The sequence below is a fragment of the Hippopotamus amphibius genome, chromosome 12 (assembly GCF_030028045.1).
Source record: "Hippopotamus amphibius kiboko isolate mHipAmp2 chromosome 12, mHipAmp2.hap2, whole genome shotgun sequence".
NCBI lineage: Eukaryota > Metazoa > Chordata > Mammalia > Artiodactyla > Hippopotamidae > Hippopotamus > Hippopotamus amphibius.
The window spans coordinates 1,669,322-1,692,902 of record NC_080197.1 but is presented as its reverse complement, the minus strand read 5'-3'; the positions used below and the strand labels follow the sequence as shown (position 1 = coordinate 1,692,902).

The window sequence follows — 23,581 nt, the reverse complement described above, 5'->3', positions numbered from 1 at the left end:
CACGTGAACACACGTGCACAGTGAGGCCGCGTCCTCCCCGGGGCAGGAAGAGGTCACGCACGCGCACGCGCACACACACACACTCCGCGCTCTGGATCTTCTCCACTTCAGAGACGCCACACCGTGCACTAATAAGGTGCCGTTTTGAATTGTGCTTCACGTCCGGCACGGGGGGAAGCTTTTAAACGTGCTGCTGCTGTTAAACTCTACGTGGCGTTCAAGAGAAGGAGCTCTGACCTCCGCTGTGCTGGCAGAGAAGAAGCACTTTCTTCAGAAGAGCCTTCCCCCCCAAACTCTGAAACTTAGCACCCAGCAGCCAAAGCCGCGAGGCCTGAGCCGTGCGCCGTGGGCTCACCTGGACGCCGGGCGAGCGCTGCAGCGCGGTGCTGGGCTGCACCGTCGTCTGGGCCTGAGACACTTGCTTGATGATGGTCGTTGGGGTCACCTGCCGTGCAATAATGGGGGTCCCAGGTGCCTGAAAAATAAGGAGCAGTCGCCTAAAAGGAGAGACAAGCGGGAGTAACCCCCGGCACCAGTGCCCCCAACAATCCAGGCCTTAGTGAAGAGCAACGCACTCAAGGGCGCCCACGTCCCGTCACCGTCCTCCACGAAGCTGCCCCAATGCTAAACTTTCCTTAATGAGTAAAAGTGTATGACTCGAATCTTCACATAAATGATAATACACTCTTTAACCAAGTCTCCGACATGGTCTTTAAGGAATGCACGTATCTAGGAAATCAATACTTGTGTGGATTTCTTGTCGTCTTGGTCACAAGCACTAAACAAGCAGCAAAGGCAGTAAGAAGCATATGTTCCCTGGGCCTAAAGACTGGTCACTGTGCTGCAGAAAAGGAAGTAAAGGACACACGGGTCCAAGTGTCCCACTGACACCTTAACAATGGATGGAAAGCCAGCTCAAGTCCTGAGCAAGGTGACACTGAAGCTGCTATAAAAGCAAAACTACTGACGGTCTGATGGTGAACTACAACACCCTACACCTGCCTACCGAGCAGCCCGCCACAGACCGCGCAAACCTCTCTGGGCTGTTTTGGATGTTCAGTAAGGGGAGAGCCCTCGTGAGTCCCCAAGCACGTGCACACCCTCTGTCTACAGTGCAGGGGCATCAACTCCAGAGGAACGGGCTGAAATCACAGGAGAAGAGAGTTTTCAAGGTCCTTCTAATCCCCACATTAGTCTCCAACCAGCCAACCAGCTCGGAACAGCAGAGCGGCAGCACAAGCTAGAAAGGCACGAGCAGGCAGAGCAGGACGCGGTGATGGGAAGGCATCGACCCAACGCACACTGAGAGGCAGGCCCTGGGGCGAGGGGCGAGGGGCGAGTCCCCGGCACTGGGCTTCACCCATCCAAACCCGTCCTCCCTCCCGCCACCACCGCAGGGGTCGGGGCAGCAACCCCCAAAGCCTTCAGTGTCTGTGGGGGAGGGGCGCGGTCTAACATGGTCCTGTAAAGCTGCCTGCGCCTCCCTGCTGACAGCAGCTGGCGCCCTCCGCGTTCTCTCTGCTCCACTACTCTTGGCGCTTGACTGCCTTAACTCGGCCCTGCAGCCCGAGGAGAGCAGGCCCGGTAGGACCTGCAGGCGGCGCAGAGGAGGAACGGCGCCCAGGCAGGTGGAGTCACAGGGCAGGCCCAGCGCGACTCACCTGCACGGTGGAGATCTGCACAGGAGGGGCACTTGTGGGCGTGGCCGGGCGGGGCGCCATGGTGGTCTGCGGCTGGGCCTGGGCATGGGCCTGGGCCTGCATCTGGGCCAGGGCCTGCTGAGGAATCATTAGCAACTGCCCATTCTCGCTCCGCACAAGGACCATACCTGGGGGAGGAAAGCCGGCGTCAGGAAAGGCAGTCCAGGGCCCGGACTCTACAGCGGAGCCCGGCAGCTCTGAGGAGGAAAATGAGAAGTTGCAAAACACAGTCGCTGAACTCTAAACTCACCTGCCAATAAAGAGGGTACACGGCATGACAGAGACGTAAAAGGGTTTTTTCACGGCTCCAAACAGCAACAATCAGCAGGCAGCAGAGCTCCTTGCGCCACTGCCGGCCCCACAGCCACCCGGCGCCAGCTTGCAGGTCAGGGGGCCGGGAAGCCGAGGGCCTGGTATGAGTCTCCTCGGCCACACGTGCTCCCAACACGGGCTGCCTGGCACAGCCAAGTTCACAAGGCAGCAGGTGTCTGGCGAGAGGCCATGGCCAGAGCCTCCGACCCCGAGCCCCGCCCTGAAGCAGGTCCCCCCGCTGCCCATCTCTGGAGGAGGCAGCTTGGCCTCTTCTCCCCTCCCGGTCCCCATCCCCGTGGGCTGGGCCGGGCCCTGGGAGACAGCGCTCCCCACAGCCCACATGCCCGGGGCTCCCTGCCTGCTGTCCTGTGAAGCCCCAAACTCTCCTTACAGGAACAGGGCTCCTCTGGGGTGCAGGGCAGTCCCGAGCCCACGGCGACCTGGAATGCCCACCACAGAGACACAGAGGACCACTCATACTTCATGGGGCCTCAGCTACATCACTGGAAACCAAATCTTAGCGGGCAGGTTTGGCAATCATTTTGGCTTCCAAAACCAGCAACCAGTTATATCCTAGGTTCCACTAGAAACAGTAGCACAACTTGCACACTTAATTTCCCATGACGGATTAGTGATGGAGCTGCAAGGGGAGACCTAAAAACACCATCAACACCGAGCACCGGGGTGTCGCCCAAGGAGCCTGCTGCATGGGGCAGCTGACAACGGCACTCTCAGGCCCAAGAACCTCCCGCCAGCAACACAACGGGTGACATCAGGCTCTCCCTGCTGAACCACACAGGCGTTCGATCCGACTCAGAAATCTGGGAAGTCTCTGAAGCTGCTGGGCCCCGGCTCCCTCAACACCCGTGATGACATCGGTAGATAACAGGCCCTTCCCTGGGGCCACATCTGCAGCTCTTGATCCAAAAGAACCGCCCGTATGCCCATTACAAGAGCTTCCCTCCAAAACATCCCTTTTAAAATAAGCCATGCTGCAGCAAAGGAAACCATAAACAAGACAAGACAACCCACGGGAGGAGATATTTACAAAAGACACAACTAGGAGAGATGCATCTCCAAAATATACAAACAGCTCATGCAGCTCAATATCAAAAAAACAAAAAACCCAATCAAATAATGGGCAGAAGACCTAAACAGATCTTTCTCCAAAGAAGACATACGGATGGCCAAGAGGCGCATGAAACGACGCTCAACATCGTTAACTGTTAGAGAAATGCAGGTCAAAGCTACACAGAGGTACCACCTCACACCAGTCGGAATGCCATCATCAAAAAGTCTACAAACAATAAATGCTGGAGAGGGTGTGGAGAAAAGGGAACCCTCCCACACTGCTGGAGGGCAGGTAAGTTGGTGCAGCCACTGTGGAGAACAGTATGGAGGTTCCTTTAAAAACTAAAAACAGAATTGCTATATGACCCAGCAATCCCACTCCTGGGCACATATCTGGAGAAAACCATACTTCGAAAAGGCACATGCACCCCAATGTTCACTGCAGCACTACTTACAACAGCCAGGACATGACGCAACCTAATGTCCACCAACAGATGAGTGGATAAAGAACATGTGGCACATGTCTACAATGGAACATTAGCCGTAAAAAAAGAATGAAATAATGCCATTTGCAGCAACATGGATGAACCTAGAGAAGATCATACTAAGTGAAGTAAGTCAGACAGAGAAAGACAAATACCGTATGACATCACTTATATGTGGAATCTAAAAAAATGATCCAAATGAACTTATTTACAAAACAGAAACAGATTCATGGACTTAGAAAACAAACTTTTGGTTATCAAAGGGGAAAGGTGGTGGGGGGGGTGGTGTAAAACAGATCACCCACAAGGTCCTATTGCAGAGCACAGGGAACTCCACTCGATATTCTGTGACAACCTCTATGGGAAAACAATTTGAAAAAGAACAAACACATGCATATGTATAACTGAACTGCCCTGCTGTACACCTGAAACTAACACACTGTGAATCAGCTACACAGCATTAGAAAATAAAAAATAAAAATAAATTTTAAAATAAAGCTGAAAAATAAAATAAGCCATGCTAAAAATTTTTTAATTTTAAAAATTTTAAAAAACAAGCAAGAAAAAAAACACCAGCTGCTGCTAATAATTCACTCTTTTGAAATCTCCAAAACCTGGGAGCTTGTTCAAGCACTGAGGAGAGAAAGGCCTGGAAGGATGATGGCCAGAACTGATGTCCATGCCCTAAGAGGCTTGCACCATGCTCAGGACAGGCTTGGTGGGCCAGGGGCAGCTCCAGGGGCCACAGGAGTCGGGGCTGGGCCATCAGCAGGGGTAGGGGGCTGCACAGCCACCCGCCCTGGCCCATGCTCGTGCTGGAGCCCCACAAGAGGGGTCTCGGTGCCCACCCAGCCATTCCGTCACCAGCTCACTCAGACACCCGCCCAGAGACCCCCGCTCCATCCTCGCAGGAATTCTAGGGAGCGGGCCACGAGCAGGCCACGAGCAGGCCCCTGGTCCCCACAGCTGGATGCCCCAATCTCAAACTCGCTGACGGGGCAGCTGATGTCTACACTTTGATTATCCAATGTTTATTTGCTTAAAAAAATCATGTCTGCAGGAACACAAAGGCATATTTAAACAATATGAATGAAAAGCAACAGAATTAATATGGCAATGAAGTGACAGTGGACTTCTGGACACAAAAGTCTAAGGCAGTGGACACTGGGGCCATGCGATGTGCCTCCGGTGAGAGCGAAAGCTGGACACAGAAGCAAAGTCCCGCCAAGAAGTGACCGTGGGGCCCTTGCAATGATGGGGCCTCTCTGCTGCACTGAAAACGTCTCGAGTGCGTGTAGACGCGGGAGAGCGAGAAGCGGGACGGCTGCCTCGAGCATGAGGGCCACGTGGCTGCCCCGGCCAGGCCAGCAGCTCCACGGACACGAGTGGCAGAGACACGTGTCACCTTCCCTGGGCACCACGTGCAGTCACGGATTCTGCCTAACGTGGAGTCAGACGTGCGTGCCACGCCCGGGGAGAATCTGAACGCCGGCCCCGCCGCAGACGCCCCGTGGTGACGCCACTACCCATGCTCCGGACCTTGTAAACTCTGGTTATGACCCTCACGTCAGCCAGACAACACGCAGCATCCCTTCAAAGGCAAAGAAACACAACTCTGCCTCAAAATGTCACTTGAATGGATTTTAGATAAAAGGTCACGGAAGAGCAATGCCCTGCGTTCTCAACAGGCAGCACCCCGGCCTGGGACACCCACCAGCCGGGCCTCACCCGGCCGCACCGGCGCCAGGAGGCCGCCTGCCGCCACGCCTCTGCCTGTGCGAGGCCAGCTCTGGGAGCGGCTCAGGGAAGCAAGGGCCTCACGGACGGGGCCCCCGAGGCCCGCAGGGCAGCGACTTCCCGGGAGCCCCGAGGCGGCCACCCACGCAGCACGGCGCTGCCCCCCAGGACCCCCTCCCCCAAACACCCAGGCAGTTTGGCTTTAACAGTGACCCAGAGGAGGGCCATATGCGTGAGCCATGTTCATCCCGCCCCTACATCGGGGAGGAAGTCAGACCTGTCGCGCGGAACACAACTTCCATTTCACCGGGCCCTGCAGAGCAGGCAAGGCCAGGCCCCCGCCTGCACCCCTCACCCCTGCGCTCAGGACGCTCTGGAGCCCACACCAGCCCGCGGGCATGAGCGACCATCACGACACGGCGCGCTCAGGAGCCAGAAAGATACTCGGGTTTTCTTTCTAAATAATTCTAACATCTTTCTTGTACAGAGATAAGCCGTCGTGAGAGAAGAGCCGAGGGACGCAGAGACGCACACGGAGGGCGGAAATCTCTTGAAACCCTACCTCCTTTGGCTACTAGACTGTGTATTTCTTTCCACTCTCTGTCCTATATGCACATGTATAGCATGTGTGTTTTGATAACCGTAAAGAAAATTGGGATAATTTTGTTGATATTCAGCTTGGTATTTTCTTTTCAAAACCATAATTTTCAGGGGTTACATGATACTTCATCCAAAATGTACTTATAATTTCTTTATTGATGAAGACAGGCGATTTTCTATTTTTTGTTACTGTGAGAGCTCAGGTTTTCGACACTACATCGTGCAGCGTAAACCCACTCCAACCGTGTCAAGGCCACGCTGCTTGGTCATGACCCAGCCCCCGCGTGCTCACTCCTCAGACAGACATGACACGGCCTGCCTGGAGGGCCGGGCGCCCACGCGGCCGCAGGGCAGCGTGAGCTCTGTGGGGGTGGGGCCAGGTCCCCCAGCGAGGCCAGAGCACAGCCAACGGCCCCAAGGACTGAATGAATCCCACCCTCCCTCAAGCACCAGAGTTCAAGATCAACTCGCGTGTTCTCACCCAATGTGACAGTTTTTCTGATCCCTTTCATACCAACATTTTTCACTGTATTTTTAACCAAAATGTAGGTCAGCCAGAGCTACACTACAAATTAAACAGGCATTTTCCGCCGCGCCTGGGAACCTCCACCTGGAAGACAACACTTCTGGGGAAATGTTCTTCAGCACAGCCTTCGGGGGGCTGCAGCCGTGACACACGCGTGTCCTTCCACCTCGGCTCGGGGGCTTCCAGGCCCAGGAAACAGCCCCGGCCACACTGACACAAGCAAGGAGCAGCAGCCAGGTCAGAGGGAGCAGACCCCTCGCCACCCTCACCCACCCCCAACGAGGGTCCCTAACACAGTCGCCTGCTGGGCCACGCGGAGAGTCTGAAGAGACAGTAATGCAAAAGGCAGACCCTCCACAACAAGATGTGCAAAATAAAACGGCCCCCAAACCCCAACGTGGACACTTTAAAAAGCCAGAATCGGGACAGGAGCAGAGGAACCCGTGCCTGGCATGACACAGCCGGAAAACTCATTCCTGAGAGCCGAGCCACCTTTCCTGAGTGGGGGGGGGGGGGGGGGGGGCGGGGGGGGGAATCCCAGGACCATCCCATCCAGACCCCCGGCCGCAGCAGCGGAAACAGGAGCCTGGACCTCATGGAGCATCCCTGAGACCCAACAGCCCAGGAGAACAGCCACCGGCCAGCGTGTGACGGTGGCCCTCCTGCCACACCACCCCCCCCCCACCCCTGGCCGGGGCACCCCTCCAACAGGTCCCCATGGGACGGGGTCTCCCAACTACTCCAACAGAAGCAGACTCGGCAAGACGCCAACACAGTCACTGATTTAAATTACAGCCTCAGTGTTCCTTTCACACTTGTGGCTGTTTGCCTTTCAAATCACCTAAAAGAAAGTGCTTAAACCCGCAGAGCTGTGACTCCAGGAAGGCTGGAGGGGGGGTTAACACGTGTGTGAGAGGGGCTCCCACGTCCTGGCCTCAACCTCACAAACCCTACGCACGGAGGGCAGAGCACAGCAACCACACCAAGCTGTGTGCTGCCCTGGTGCCGCCCACGAGGGAGGCCGGCTCACGGCCAGTTCACGTGGGGGACCCGGCCCCGGACGCTGGCCTTTAAGAGCAGCCAGTCAGCGCCTCGACCTCCCCACACTCTGGGGACACGGCACCCACCTGGCCCAGGACACCACGTGATTCTCACCATCGCTCCCCAAAACGCTCACCCTTGGCCCTGAAGTGCCCCAGATGTGGTGCAGGACCCGCCAGCAAGTGAGACACGCGCTCAGGTGTGAAGAAGTCGACCTGCACCTGGCGCTCTGTTCCCCTCTAAGGCTGGTCTTACCTCTTCAGGGGGCCCCTGTGTTGCAGCGGCAGGCGCACAGGGCACATTGCTTCTGAGACCGGGTTCCCCCTAAGCCAGCGTTCCTCGCCGTCACTGCGGGGCCGCTGAGGCTCAGAGCAGGAGCCGCACAGGAGGAAACGCTGCTGCCAAGCTGCTGAGAGCACTGGCGATCCTGCACTTCTGAATATTTAGCTAAAGGCTAAGCTTCTGACCCAATTCAAGGTCCAGCATCTGCAGCAACCTGCACCCCTCAAATATCGCTGTAAAATCGCACACTTTAATTCGTACATTGAAGACTACAAAACACTGCTAAGGGAAATTAAGGAAGACCTAAATACACGAAGGGATTGACCATCCCTCGTTCACGGGTCAGGAAACTCAGAACTGTCAAGCCCTCAGCGCTCCCCAAACTAACCTGCAGGTGCAACGCAATCAAGCCATCAAAGCCCCGCAGCCTCATGTGCGGAGACAGACAAGCCAGTTCTAAATTCACATGGAAATGCAAAGGTCCTAGGGCGACCAAAAAACTACAAAAAAGAACACAGTCAGAGGACCAACACTACCTGCTTCAAAGATGTATTAGAAAGCTACGCGAATCGGGAGAATATAGACCCTGCTGCGCACGCGCACACAGCCTCCACCGGAACCATCCTCCTTCCCGGCTGCCTCCTAAACCCCCAGTCATCGCAGACCCCTCCTCACAGTCTTGGGTTCCATGTGCCCTGCTCCTGCAGTTGGGGCCCCCTGAAGGGCTGGACCCAGCACCCTGGACTCCAGCACAGGGCCTGCTCTGGCCTCCCGCATCTGCTAAGTGGAAGCTCAGAGCAACTGACGGGGGACAGAACCACAGGGGTTCCAGCCCTCGTCTCACCAGGGCCGCTTTGGGCCCCCATACACCCCGCAAATGTCACCTCCTTAAATTCTCTTTAAGTACAAGTTAACTTTAAATGATTAACATACTTTGATAAGATTAAGAAATGGCTGCTGTGTGGATGTGTTTACATGTAACACACGGCCTGTGGGCTCTATTGAGCCAGTGCACGCTGGGAGCCGACCCCTCTTACAGACTGTAACCTAAAGCTGCCAACGTCCACCCACAGACATCCCTCCCCACGGTGACTGCACGTCACCTGCTTCACCTAACGAGTCCAACAATACGCACCAAAGGCACAGCCTTGCACCCCCATGTCAGCAAGAGCTTAAATCCCTTTGATAAAACTGTCAGGAACAGGTAAATCTAGAGGGAGAGTACACAGGTCTTCACTGTATTAGTCTTTTCTGTAAGTTTTAAATTTTTCACAACAAAAACTGGAGGTGGGAAATGCTTTGCCACGTAGAGATGCAGCCACAGCGGACATGAGCTTGGTTGAGGGAGGGAAGAGGGGAGGGGAGGGCAAGGTAAACAGGTGCGATCCTATAACCCTATCTGCACAGGAGCTCAGGTCCAAGCCTGCGGTAGCAGGAACACTGATATCTGCCTGCGGCACCCAGCACCCACAGTCCCCGTGCACGCACCCCGGCCTCCACGCACAGACGGTCCAGTAAGTCCAGGGGCAGAAACCAGATGACCTACAGTGGCCAGGGGCTGACCTGGGGGCTGGACAGAAGGGAGAAGAGCGCTCTGTGGGGCACAGCCACATCAAGGTGAAGTGCGTGTGGAGCCGGCCAGACCACCACGGACAGCGCACACAGCGGCACCAGGAGGGCCAGAGAGCAGGGCGCGGGCCAGGGCCCAGGAGAGGAGTGAGGAGCCGGGCGGGCCAGGAGAACGGCCTGTGTGCCAGTCAGCACATCCTCAGGCCCAAGTTTCAAGTCCTTCCAACCCAACAGATGCAGAAAAGGGCACTGATGCCACAGATGTTATGTCCCCAAACTGTAGAGCACAGCTTTTTACATAAAAGTCTAATACTAACTTGGATCTGCTCATGGTGCGAGCAGACACGTGACTGAAGACAGCCCTAAAACGTTAAAATGGCTTTCCAGTCATTTAATAATGCCTGATAAACACCCCCCACCCCACCCCCCGCCCCCAGCATGCATTCCGCCTTCTTCCTAGAATCTGCACCTGCAGCCCTTTTCTGCCCTGGCTCCACGTGGGGCCGTCTGCTCTCGCCTGGGGGCTGTGCGCACGGCCGACTTAATGCAGAAGCACCAAAACCCGTCCATAGCCTAACTCCTTTTATCTGACGTCCAGAGAAGAGAAAATTGTTTCAAACCACACCCCTCAGGCCAGCTGCAAACAAGACCAAGCAAGGTAAGGGCAACAGCCCTGAAACACAGAGCAAGTGGCTGCTGTCACCCCCGCTGCTGCGCATATAAAGAAGTGTTTGCCTGCATGGTCAGGGCTTTCAAAGGGAAAGGCTTGGAAAGACACCTGAAACGTCTGATCAAAGCAGCCACCACCACCCACCCACCCCTACCCCGGCAGGCAGACCCCTCTCGCCTCCTCCTGCCTCCTGGTCAGGTTTCCCACCCCCCGCAAAGCATCCCCCACACAAACACCCTCCGTGGGTCGAGGCAGAGCACGGCGGAGACTCAGGACCCCACACGTTACTTTTACTTCCCTTCACTCCACACAGTGACTTTCAGCTTCCGGGTGAAACTGAGCAATGGTTTTAAGTGAGGCAAGGCGTGCCCTGGAGCTCCTCTGACGCAGTGTTTAGGAACCTCACGACCAAACACACAAGCAAGGTCATCATCTGCAAGTCAGGAACAGGGAGGAGAGAGAGAGCTGTTCAATAATTACCTACAAGAATGGAATGTAAACTAAATTCGGAACGTGTTCAGCAGCTCGGGTGCAGCTGCTCAGCTCTTCAATAGGGGAAGAGTTGATTCCACCTGTGCTTTAGGTTTTCTCAAACGAAGTCAGATGAGGAGGAGAGGAACAAGTGAACTGACGGCTCCATGCAAAGAGGTAACTACTTGATGGACCAAGAAGCAACCGCGAGAAGAGGGCAGTCTCGTGCACAGGCCCTCGCACAGTCAGAAGACAGGAAGGCCATATGCTGGAGACCTGAAAGGTGTGGAAAACTTGTTTTGAGTCTTAGAGGGAGTGATCAGGAAAGATAAAAGATGATGCTCAGAGAATGACATTTTAGGTACCGAATTATGGAAAGAGTACAGAATGCAGGTACAGTCATGGCAATTAAGTGGCTGAGGCGGGGTGGACAAGAACACGGATGGTGGTGTAATTGAGAAGATAAATATGACATGCTCCTATCACTCCCGTATTTACACTATTCTGATTTCAATAAACAGTTCAATTTTATTAAAAACAAAAAAAGAACCTTACTACTGTGCAGACGCATGCGCACAGGCATGCGCCCCGCAGAGCTGTCCCCACAGGACGGGGTGGGAGGCGGGGGTCTTTCCCACATCAAGCATGTGCATATGGGCTGGAATTCTGTAATGCACCTGCCTAGAGTATAATTTCTGAAAACAAAATTTTGCTCCAAACTTGACTAAGTTGCCGGTAACCGCAACTGTCTTATCTACTGTAAAAACTGACCATAAAAATGTCTATCAAACAGTTCCCAAGAGCAACACAGAGGGCCAAAGAGCAGATGCTGAGCCTCACTGATGAGCAAGCAGAGGCAGGTTTCAGGCGACGAGCTGCACCCTGCATCACCCCCCCAGCCCCGGCGCGGGCAGGCACAGGGCGCACACAACGTCCCCACGAGGGTCTCCCAGGCCCGGCGCGCGCAGTTCCAGATCCCTGTGTGGCGGGACACTCGCCTCCAGGGGCCAAGTGGCCGCGTCTCTGCTGTACTCACACATGCCCACACGCAGTCCACCCGGGTGCTGGCAGGGACACGCACTCTTGACGTGTGACATAAGACAACGGCAGAACGACACACGTGGCTGGCTCATGTAAAGCTCACGTGTGCACAGATATGTACTTGAGAGACGAAAAACCACAGTCAAGATACACCCCAGGGGGGCCTTCCCTGGCGGTCCAGCAGGTAAGACTCTGCGCTTCCACTGCAGGGGGCACAGGCTGGATCCCTGGTCGGGAAACTAAGACCCCACGTGCTGCGCAGCGCAGCCAAGAAACAAACGAGGAAAGAAGATACACCTAAGGGTGCTGACCTCTCAGGAGGAGACACGTGTTCACAGTTCTTTACGTCAGCTCCAGGATCACTCTGCCACTTAAATGAAACCACAAAAAGAAAAGCAGCACCAAGAAGTGCTGGGGTGATGGGCTGTGGCGGGGAGGGGGTCACACCCCATAGGCCCCGGGGTCCCCTCAGCCTTGGGGTTGCCTCCACCTCCCTCTTCCCCAAGGTCCACCACCAAGGGTGCCCCCCGTGCGGCTCGGCTGCCAGTGCTGCTCCGTGGCCCACGTGCTGTCCCACCCCCGTCTCAGACACTCCATCCTGCCTCCTGTGTCCCGGCAGCTGGGGCCTCGTGAGTGCAGGCCTCTGGGGCTTCAAGTGCCTTGTCATCTCACGCCCTTTCTGGGTGGTAGAGGGAAAACCACGTTCCCCCAAAAGGACGCGTCTGGAGCCCCTGACAACACAGCACGATGGAGGGACGGTCTCCCTCCTCCAACCTCACCACTGACACAGGCCTCACCCCTGACGAGAGATGCGCAGCCCTTTACTTTCCGGTGTCCGTGCATCTGCCTAACTAAGCGCATCTGGCCAAACGCCCTCACCCCTGCTTGTACATGTGCGGCGAACGTGGAATGACTGCGTGAGCCTGCAGGTCTCTCCCGGCACCTGGTGGAACGCCTCCGGGCAGGACGCTTCCAGCCCGGAACCCACCTCTGCCATCTCTTCCGTCCTCACTTTAATCAGCCAACAGTGGGCTCTCAGTCCCTGACATTTTCAAAATCCCTGAAATCCATGGGCCTCAGAGGCTTCCCCATGTTCCCCCTTTGGGGGCCCTGGACCCACAGCCGAGGTGGCCGAGTGAGGTTTCGGGGTATCCAAACCCCACCCTCCCAGCACCAGAGCCGGTGCCCAGAGCCTGCGAATCAGCTGCCAGGGCAGCCCTGTGAAGACATCCGTGCCCCGCGGGCCTGGGTGAGCCCGCCTGGGTGAGCCCGCCCTCAGCCCTCCTGAGCTCCTGGCAGGAAGCCTGAGCGCATTTCACTGTGTGCCTGCGTCCAAAGCTCTAAACATTCCGCACTAACGGAGACCATGCATCCAGGCACAATGTTATTGCATTCTCTCATCGGCAGATTCTGAACTCCGTTCCAACAGTGCTTTGCTCCTTTTGCTTTGACTGCAGAAGCCAATCCGTGCCCCTGGCCTCCCCACACACACACAGCAACTGACAGAGCCCCGAGGGGGTACTTCCCCACTCAACCCATTTCATCCTATCTTCCCTTTATCTTCTCTTTCCCCTGACTTTCTCTTAACTTTATCTTCTATTATTTTTATTATTCACCTTAGGCTCTTTCCAGGGTAAGAACGTGTGTAAATAAACAAAAGGAGAACAAGTAGATGCTCCTACTAAAACCTACAGGACGCAGCCAAGAGACAGGGGCCTGAAGCACCCACCTCCCTCGGCAAGCCTGTGCGCGTGTCAAGAGCAGCTCCGGAAACAGGACAGGTGGAGAATACACAGGATGCTCTGGAGGAACATTCCAGGCCCTTCTCAAGATCAGTAAGCAAAGGGAAAAGAACCCTCCCTTCAGAGTCACCCGCAGGGCATTCAACTCCGCAAGCTCTGATTCCACAGGTGGGCCAGTACCAGCCTCTCTTACCCAAACTCCACAGGTCTGTCCAGACTGAGACAAACTTCTCGACCCTCTCACGTGTTCAACCATTTAGTAAATAGGCCTTTAGCCAAAGAGGCCAGAGCAGAGGGGCTGATCTGAGAGCCAAAGGCGGGAAATGTGGCCCATGGTCCCAGACAGACCTGCCCTCGCAGGGCGTGCGTCCGCGGCAGCCAGCGGAACTCCACGTGGGTGTGTGCTTGTTGGGAACACATATGAACAGTGCAAACCCCACACACAGTTTCCAGGGAACTAAGGTCAGGTGGCAGACCATACACACGTCACAGGATTTACAGCAAACTTCAGCTACCTGGCCGCCTCACGTGTCACAACACCCAAGAAGAAGAAGCAAACCAAGGGACTTAACTACATTCATTCGTCTCCTAAGGGGGCCAGCCAGCTGGCCAGCCCTCACTGAGGACCTACGACGTGGCAGGCTGTGCAGGGCCCGACAAAACCCAGACTCACACACCAGCTGGGGGCCTCCTGCCAGGTGGGGAAGGCAGGCCCTAGCCAGCAGCCCACCACCCCCATCCACACGCCCGGGAATCGAGCGACCGGTCAGCACCACAGCCAGGGCCATGAAGGGGAGGCGCCCAGCGCGCTGCACAACCAGGGCACGTTCTTGCTCCCGTCTGAGGGCCTGACTGGCTTCCCGGAGGAAGCAACACCAGAACGACCCAGGAAGGAGGGGCGGGGGCCAGCGTTCCCGAGGGGCAAGGGAGAGAGCCCCACGCCCCAGCAAGGCAGGCAAGACCACCTGAGGGACACGCTGAGGAGCGAGCCCAGGGGACCCCAGGGCTGAGATCCAAGACCCCGCAGCCACCAGGCAGGAGGGGTGTGGGCCCAGCCCCGGTCGCGGTGCCCAGCTGCTGGCTTCAGCGCTCTCCAGGGAGCCTAGGGTGGCCGGAGAGGCCAGAGGACCAGGATGGGGAGGAGCTGACCAGCAACACTGCTGGGTTTTAAATAACTGAAGGAATCCCACAGCAGCAGAGCAGGCGTTTGATAAACTCAAAATCCACTGGAGTAAAAAATGTGTCCTCCGCCAAGAAAAGCAAACACCTTTAGAGAATGAGGAATGCTTGGGGACGTCCCTGGTGGTGCAGTGGTTAAGAGTCTGCCTGCCAATGTAGGGGACATGGGTTTGATTCCTGCCCCAGGAAGATCCCACATGCCGCGGCGCAACAAAGCCCGTAAGCCACAACTATTGACCCCATGTGCTGCAACTACTGAATCCCTCACACCTAGAGCCCGTGCTCTGCAACAAGAGAAGCCACCACAATGAGCAGCCCGCACACCACAATGAAGAGCAGCCCCCGCTCACCACAACTAGAGAAAGAAAGCCCGTGTGCAGCAACAAGACCCAAAGCAACCAATAAATAAATAAATTTACTAAGAAAACAAGAAAAGAAAATGAGGAAGGGCAAGGAACTTCCTTAACTTGATGAAATGAATCTACAAGCTCCTGTCTCCAATGGTAAATCATTAAAAGCCTTTCCTTTGATACCAGAAACAATTCAAGGGTGCCAGTCTGCAGCCCTTCTACCCAAAACCATACCAGAGATCCCAGCAAGCCCCCTAAACCAGAGGGCAGGTTGAGAAGTGGGAACAGGAGGACTGGAATGAAATAAAACTGTCATTAACTACATAGGATTCTCTACATTTAACACCCCGCCCCCAAAAAAACATGCACCTACATTTTTAAACAAAAGTGCCTGATAACATCGCTAGATTTAAAATCAACATCCAAAATTCAACTACAATTCAACATTTCATCAACAAAGAATTAGAAAATGCAATTTTAAAAAACTGCTATTTACAATAACAGGAATAAACTTAGAATGAATCTAACAAAATATGTGCAAGACCTGTATGGGAAAAAATGTATAAAGCTCGACTGAAAGATACTACAGAAGATCTAAGCAGAGTGAGAGGCCGTATTCATGAATACATAAGCACTGTATCGTGGGTGGTAATCCTCCCCAAAGCGACCCACAGATCTGATCAAAATAACCTGGGCCTCAAAGAGTTGACTCAAAAATTTATAAGATCAAAATACTAAGACTAGTACAGACAATTCTCAGGAGGAACCCAGTGGGATACTGGCCCCAGCAGACACCAAGAGTCAGCACGAAGCTACACTATTTATGGACATGATGGGACTGATGAAAAGACAAATAAACCAAGAGAAAACTACTGCCAGCGCAGAAACAGACCCCTACCTAAAATGAAACTTGAAACAGTACAGAAGGGACATGCAGATCAGTGAGACAAGGAGGGTCGTTCAAATAAACAGTGCCAGCACAACTGTTTATCCAAATGGAAGAAAACTGCAAACGGAGCTCTAACACACCATACGCATGTCTGACTCCAGGAGGATCAAAGACAGAGAAGCGGAAGCAAACACTAAACTTTTAGAAGAAAATATAGGAGACCATTCCTATGACCCTGGGGTTAGAAAGAGCTTCTTAAATATGATGGAAAAAGGTACTTGCCATAAAGAAAATGACAGATTCCACTACATTAAAATCAAGAACTCCTATTCATCAGAAGATACCATAAAGAAAGTGAAAAGACTGGCCATAAACTGAAAGAAGACACCAGTCAAAGCCGTGATCTATAAAGGAATTGTAAGCAGAATATAGACAGAATTCCTAAAAATTAACAAGGAAATTCAAAAGAAAACTGGGCAAAAAGACATGAACAGACATTTCACAGGATACCCACAAACAGCAGTAAGTGCACAAAATGAGGTCAACTTCCTCAATATTGAAGGAAAAGGAAATGAAAACTAAAACAATACTGTGACAGCATTTCACACACACTAGGTTTGAAGAACTGAAAAGTCTGACAATACCAAGTGCTGTCAGGGGTGTAGACAGGCAGAGCTCTGCGTGCAGGCAGGTAAACTGCTGTGACCAGCACCACCAAGAACCAAAGCCAGACAGCAATACTGCAAGAAGACACCACCAACACACTCACACAAAAGCTTCAGCAAGTCAAATATAACAGTATATGAAACGGTGCGACGTCACGGCCAAGTGGGGTTTATCCTAGGAATGCACCGTGACTTAATATTCAAAATCAAATCCATGTAACACCGTACTAACAGACTAAAAAAAGGAAATCCACGAGAGCATCTCAATACGTGAAGAAAGGCATTTGACAACTTAAACATCCATTCAAAACTTCTCACCAAACTAGGAATAGAAGGGAATCCCTCAACCCAGTAAAGGACATCTATGAAAATCCTACAGCTAATATCATACATTTAACGGAAAAAAGTCTGAATACAATCCCCCCCAAATCAGAAACAAGGCAAAAATGTCCCTTCCTACTGCTTCTATTCAGCATTATACTAGAGGTCCCAGCTGATGCAATATAGCGAGAAAAAAACAAAGGTGTGCACATCAGAAAGGAAGAAGGAAGCCTCTCTCTGTTGCAGACAATACGGCTGTCTTTGTAGGAAGTTCTAAGAAAGCTACAAAATTGCTAGAAGAACTAATATATGAGATAGGCGCAGTCACAGGATATAAAGTCAACACTTAAAAAGTGACTGTATTTCTTTTTGTTTTTAATAAATGTATTTATTTATTTATTTATTTCATTGGCCATGTTGGGTTTTTTTTTTTTGCTGTGTGCAGGCTTCCTCTAGTTGCCGTGAGTGGGGGGCTACTCTTCATTGTGGTGTGCGGACTCCTCATTGCCGTGGCTTCTCTTGTTGCAGAGCACGGGTTCTAGGCATGTGGGCTTCAGTAGTTGTGGCACATGGGCTCAATAGTTGTGGCTCACAGGCTCTAAAGCACAGATTCAATAGCTGTGGCACACGGGCTTAGTTGCTCCACGGCATGTGGGATCTTCCTCGAGCAAGGATCGAGCCCATGTCCCCTGCATTGCCAGGCGGATTCTTAACCACTGTGCCACCTAGGAAGCCCTGTATTTCTAAATACTAGTAACAAATAACTGGAAATTGCAATTTTTTTAAAGTATCACTTATATAGCATAAAAATATGAATACGTAAAGATATGTTTGTTTAACAAAATATGTTAAAGACATAAACACTGAAAACTATAAAACAACTCTGAGAGAAATGTTGAAAGACCTAAATAAATGGAAAGGCATACCATGTTCATAGATCAGAACCCAATGTTTTTGTTTTGTTTAAAGATTTTATTTTTCTTTAATGTGGACCATTTTTAAATTTGTTACAATACAGCTTCTGTTTTATGGGGTTTTTTCTGTTTTTTTGGCCATGAGGCATGTGAGATCTTAGCTCCCCAGCCAGGGATTGAACCCACAGCCCCTGCATTGGGAGGCCAAGTCTTAACTACTGAACCACCAGGGAAGTCCCAACAATGTTTCTAAGATGTCAATTATCATAAATCTGGTTTTCAGATTCAATACAATCCCAGGCAAGATATCAGAAGACTTTTTTGTGGAAACTAACAAGCTGATTCTAAAATGTATGTGGAAATGCAAAAGACCCAAGTAGCCCCAAACATTTTTGAAAAACAGCAGTCAGAGGATTCCAACTACCTGAGTTCAAGATGTACTATGATGGAGCTGCACTAGTCAAGCACTGCTATACTGCTCAGGTAAATAAACGGGACAGAACACAAGCCACACACATGGTCAACTGATTTTCAATAAAAGTGACAGGATAAGTCAACAGACAAAGGAAGATCTTTTCATCAAATAGGACTGGTATAACTGGATATTCTCTGGGGAAAAAACTAATCTCAACCCCCTACCTTACAACTATCCCAAAATGAACGTGAATTGGATCGAGTAAAAGCTAAAATCATAAAAACCCTATAAGAATACATGGGAGAAAATCCTTGTGTCCTAGGTCAAGCAAAAATTTCTTTGATAAGACATAATGTGAAAGACGAAAGAAATTGATAAGCTGGGCTTCATTAAAATTGAAAACTTGCTCTTTGCAATATATTGTTAGATAAATGAAAAGGCAAACACAAACTAAGAAAAATATTTATAAAATAATTCTATATAATAAAGGACTTGTATCTATGTTTTAAAACTCTCACCGAACCAAATCAAACAAAGCAAACAACCCAATAAAAAAAAACAGGTGAAAGATTTGAACAGACGCTTCAGGAAAGATATGCAAATGAAAAATAAGCACATGAAAAGATGCGCACCAACATTAGTCATTAGGGAAACAAATTAAAACCATAATGAGACAGCATTACACACCCACGAAATCGGCTGAAATTCAAAATACTGACCATATTAACGACAAGGATTTGAAACAACCATTACACACTGCTGGTGGGAATGTAAAACACTACAGCCACTCTGGAAAATAGCTTGGCAGATTAAAAAGTTGAATATTCATTCACCACATCCAACAATTCTACTCCTATGTATCTGCCCAAGAGAAATTAAAACTTATGTCCATACAAAGACTTATAGGGAAAGTTTATAGAAGCAATATTCCTTTTTTTTTAATTTAACTATAGTTGATTTACAATATTGTGTTAGTTTCAGTTACACACCTTCATGGGAGCACTATTCTTAATAATCAAACGCTGGAAACAACCCAAATATCCACCAACTGGTAACTAGATGAATAATGCAGTATATACATCCACAGCGTGGAGTACTACCCTACAACAAAAAGGCAGGTACTGATGCATGCAACAACTTGGGAAGTTTCAGAAGTCTTCTGCTAAGTCAAAGAAGCTAGACTAAAAAGACTACTATCGCATAGTTTCATTTATATAAAATTCTAGAAAAGGCAAAATCACAGAGACACGGCCCATCACTGGTGGCCGGGGGCGGGGGCTAACTGCCAGGGGGTGAGAGGAAAGACTTCAGGCTCTGGGATGAGTCTGTGTCTCGACTGTGGTGATGGTTACATCATTTAGGCTTCCTAAAACTCACAAAATGATACCCCAAAAGGCGTAAATTTTACTGTATGAAAACTGTGCCTCCATAAAAGAGACTTTAAAAAATAAACACGAGATACCACTGCACACCCACGGGGATGGTGAAAATGAAATGGCCTCCCCACGCCAAGTGCGGGCGGGGACGCGGGGCATCAGACGCTTCTGGTGCCGCAGGCCAGCCCCTCAGGAAAGCGTGGGGTGGCTTCTGACGGCTCAACATACGCTTTCCACACGACTCAGCACCTCTACTCCTAACATCTACCAAGAGGAAAGCACGTCCACACCAAGCCTGTGCAGTAACGTTCACAGAAGCGTCCGTCACCGCAGCCAGAAATGGAAAGCAACCCACTGCCCGCCCACCGGTGAGTGGATTAACGTGCGGCGTGTGCGCGAACACGCAGCGCTGCCTGCTGGCACACGCAGCCACGCGGGTGAGTCCAAACCACACGCGAGGGAAGAGCGCTAGACACCAGAAAGCACAGGATGTATGATTCCCTACAAATGAAATTTTAGGAAGGCAAAACCAAACAGCAGTGACAGAGACGCAAAAAGAGCATTTGCTTGGGCCCAGGGTGCACGAGGGATGAACAAGCATCCCGTGTCTTGGCTGTCATGGTGGACAGACAGGACACCCACTCCTCAAAACTCAATCAGTGTGCTCAAAGCGGGTCCACTTTGTTCTATGGAAAGCACACCCCCAAAAAGGTTTTGTGTGTGCTGACAAGTATTCAAAGATAAGCCCCTCAACCCTCAGACACCACGGACCTGGCTTCCCCGGAAAGCTGAGACCCCCGTTCCAAGCGCACAGCAGACTGGCCCGGAACCACAGGGGCTTCACCTTCACCAGCAGGACCACCCACCGCCTCCAGCCCAGAGTTCGATGGCATAGCTGAATTGTGCTGGTGGATGCTTTTGACCATGCAGGGGAAAGTAAAATGTCTTTTTGAAACATTCCCTTCCAAAACTACTTATTGTTTTAGTGTTTGAACTATACAGGAAGGTGTCACTACTAAAAGTAATTTATTCTCAGAGTGTACTACACATAAAACTTAGTTTTTCAATTAAAATAAAATGCCACTGGAAGATGATCTCCAGGTTATACTGTTAAAAAAAAAAAAATCAAGGTTCAAGTCAATGTACATGCCACCTTTGGTGTAAGAAAAAAGAAGAAAAAGAATATATCTCCATATGCACATACTTATTTTTACAAAAAGACATACTTGGGGCTTCCTAGGTGGCACAGTGGTTGAGAATCTGCCTGCCAATGCAGGGGACACGGGTTCGATCCCTGCTCCAGGAAGATCCCACATGCCGTGGAGCAACTAAGCCTGCGCGCCACAACTATTGAGCCTGAGCTCTAGAGCCCGTGAGCCACAACCATTGAGCCCATGTGCCGCAACTACTGAAGCCCACATGCCTAGAGCCTGTGCTCCACAACAAGAGAAGCCACGGCAATGAGGAGTCCGCGCACCACAATGAAGAATAGCCCCCGCTCACCACAACTAAAGAAAGCCTGCACACAGCAACAAAGACCCAACACAGCCAGTAAATTAATTAATTAATTTTTAAAAAAAGACATGCTTGAAACGATGGCCCACAAACTAATGAAAATTAAAATTTTTTACATTAGCCCTCTAGGGGAAGGGAAGAAAGTGGGACTAGAGATGAAAGTGCTTCTACAAAGTTCTACATTCTACCATGAAAATGTTTCACACATTCAAAATACAAAATTACAACAAACAAAAAAACAGAGTAAAGTTAAAACAAAAAATAAACGAAACCATGTATCAAATTGGCAGCACAACACACATTATTTCAATGGAGTCTTGAACACACAGAGAACTACAAAGAAACCTTAAACTTTACAAGTAATAAATATGTTTATATAAGCAGGATTCAAGATGCTCTGTGCGAGAGAAGAGATACAAATATAACTTCAAAGACTTTATGGGGGGAACCTGCTATGCTGGAAACACTGACGGAAGCGCCCTTCCCTCAGACCGCAGAACAGCTGACAGAACACAGCGACCCGGCCCCAGCCCTTGGTTTTTCCAGAGCCATTTTCATCTAAAGACCATTCCCAGGCTCGCTGGGAAAAGTCCATGTCCAGGCCTGGGACCCAGGGAGCACAGGACACAGCGCCCAGCAGGACAGAGCAGGGGGCCACCCCCACCCCCAACCCAGCCCACGGCCCTCAGTGCAGAGACGGGAGGCGACAAAAAAGAGGCACCTCCAGAAACACCACGTGGTTCACGCACCTTACGGCACACAGAGCTTAATCCCAGATGCAGTCAAGACGGCGAGGAAACACACGCGAAGATACAGGTGAGCACCTGGGTAACTCAGGCACCGAGGGCCCGCCAGGCCACCCTCCGCCGCTCACTCCACTCGTGCTCACGGCCACCATGGCCACCACGGCCACCACGGCACATCCCCCTTCCAGCAGGGTCCCTGTCGCGCACAACAGGCCTGGCACACAGGTGGCACTAGACTAGTGCTGAGGAATGAATGAATGTTAACTTAGGTTCACGGCCATGGAAATCAGGTTCACCAGAGAACAGGTAAGGACCCGGGAGATTCTGGAAATTAGGAAACTACATGTCAGAGAGCACTATAATCACCTCCTGGTGACAGAAATACAGATTATCAACCATTCCTTTCCCATACTTTTTTGTGTTTATCAAATTTTAAAAGATAGGTATGTATTTAGAGACCAGACGTTATCTTGTTGGTTTGTAAGTATAGATGAGGTAAGTTGTACCTTACAATGGCCACTTCTGAAACAGGCAGGCCCGCAGGAAAACTCAACCCATCTGTGCGTGGAATGCACGGCCAACCCCCTGACAGACACTCAACTTTCTCTAATGGAGACTAGACGGGGACTTTCCTGGTGGTCCAGCAGTTAAGACTCCACACTTCCAATGCAGGGGGCCGGGGTTTGATCCCTGGTCAGGGAACTTGATCCTGCATGCCGCAACTAAAGATCCCGCAGGCCACAACTAAGACCCAGCATAGCCAAAAAAATAAATATTTAATTTTAAAAACACTAGACGGATGCTTCCGCTTAAACAAAAGCAAGATGCAAGCAACGCAGGTGGTCCCTTCAGTCCCTGACACATCACTGGCTCCAGGCATACAGTAACTCCTCACAGGCACAGCTCACCAACATCTCCTTAGCTCAGGCCAAGGGTTTCCAAGTGCTCCAGCTCTCTATTTTAAAAATAAGAAAAGCAAGATTATGTAGCCAGTATCAGACCTAAAGGGCAATCTCAAAGAAGCCCCTGGACACCCGTCTGAACACTTCTTGCTCTGCTGCACCCCTGTTTTAGGAGCGGGCAGAAAGGTATTCTACACAAATAAACAAGAACACAAACTATAACTCCAACTACAATCAATTGCCTTTCTTTCTCCCGGAACATCATGCAACAGCAAGGCAGGAAGAAAAGGTGACACCGTGAGCTTTTTTGTACAGCTGTACTGAAACACAGTGTACAAGGAACAAAATACATCCATTTAAAGTGTACAGTCTGGTGAATTGGGACAAATGCATACAGCTGTGTACACACAATCATAATCAAGATTTAAAATATTTCCATCAACTTAGAAAGTCTCCGGGCAGCACACAACCATCACCCGAAACCACGCAACTGCTGTTTTACAGCTTAGCTTTGGCTGGACTCTCACATAAATGGAACCGTATCGCAGACGGTCCTGTGCCTGCTTCTCACACTTGGGGACAGCTCTGAGATCCCTCCAAATTGTGGCCCACGTGTGCTCCGTTCCTCTGTATCCTAAGTCATGTCCCACCACGTGGACAGACCACGTGTACCGCTCACCACCTGGCAGACACTCAGGTCACTTCCACCGTGGGCTGTGATAAACAGGGCTGCTGCCAACGTCACCAGAGTCCCGAGTGGACGTACGCCTCACTCCTCCTGGAGGGGTGCTGGACACCACGCGTACACGCTGCCTTTTTCAAGCAGGTGCCAAGCTGTCCCCTCCTGCCTGGCTGTCCCCATGGGCACTCACCCCACAGGGCTCCACGACCTCCACATCCACCAACAGGAGGTAGGGGCGGTCCTTCTCGTTCCACCTGCGTCAGTGGGGGGTGGAAGGGGCCATTCCTCTGATGACTTTCCATGGCCATTTTTATAACTTCTCTTGCGTCTATTCCACACTTCTGCCCATTCTGAACAGAGCCGTCTTCTTACTACTGAGC

General features: G+C 51.4%; 1 protein-coding gene across 1 annotated transcript in view; it reads right to left on the bottom strand.

The window, feature by feature from the left end:
• TAF4 (TATA-box binding protein associated factor 4) overlaps nt 1-23,581 on the bottom strand; it is a 70,249-nt gene that overhangs the window by 26,798 nt on the left and 19,870 nt on the right. Inside the window, exons 2-3 of the mRNA XM_057702811.1 lie at nt 1,662-1,828; nt 356-475 (exon numbers count right to left, since the gene is read on the bottom strand). Of these exons, the coding sequence (XP_057558794.1) occupies nt 356-475; nt 1,662-1,828 (287 nt within the window). The remainder of the gene's footprint in view (nt 1-355; nt 476-1,661; nt 1,829-23,581) is intronic.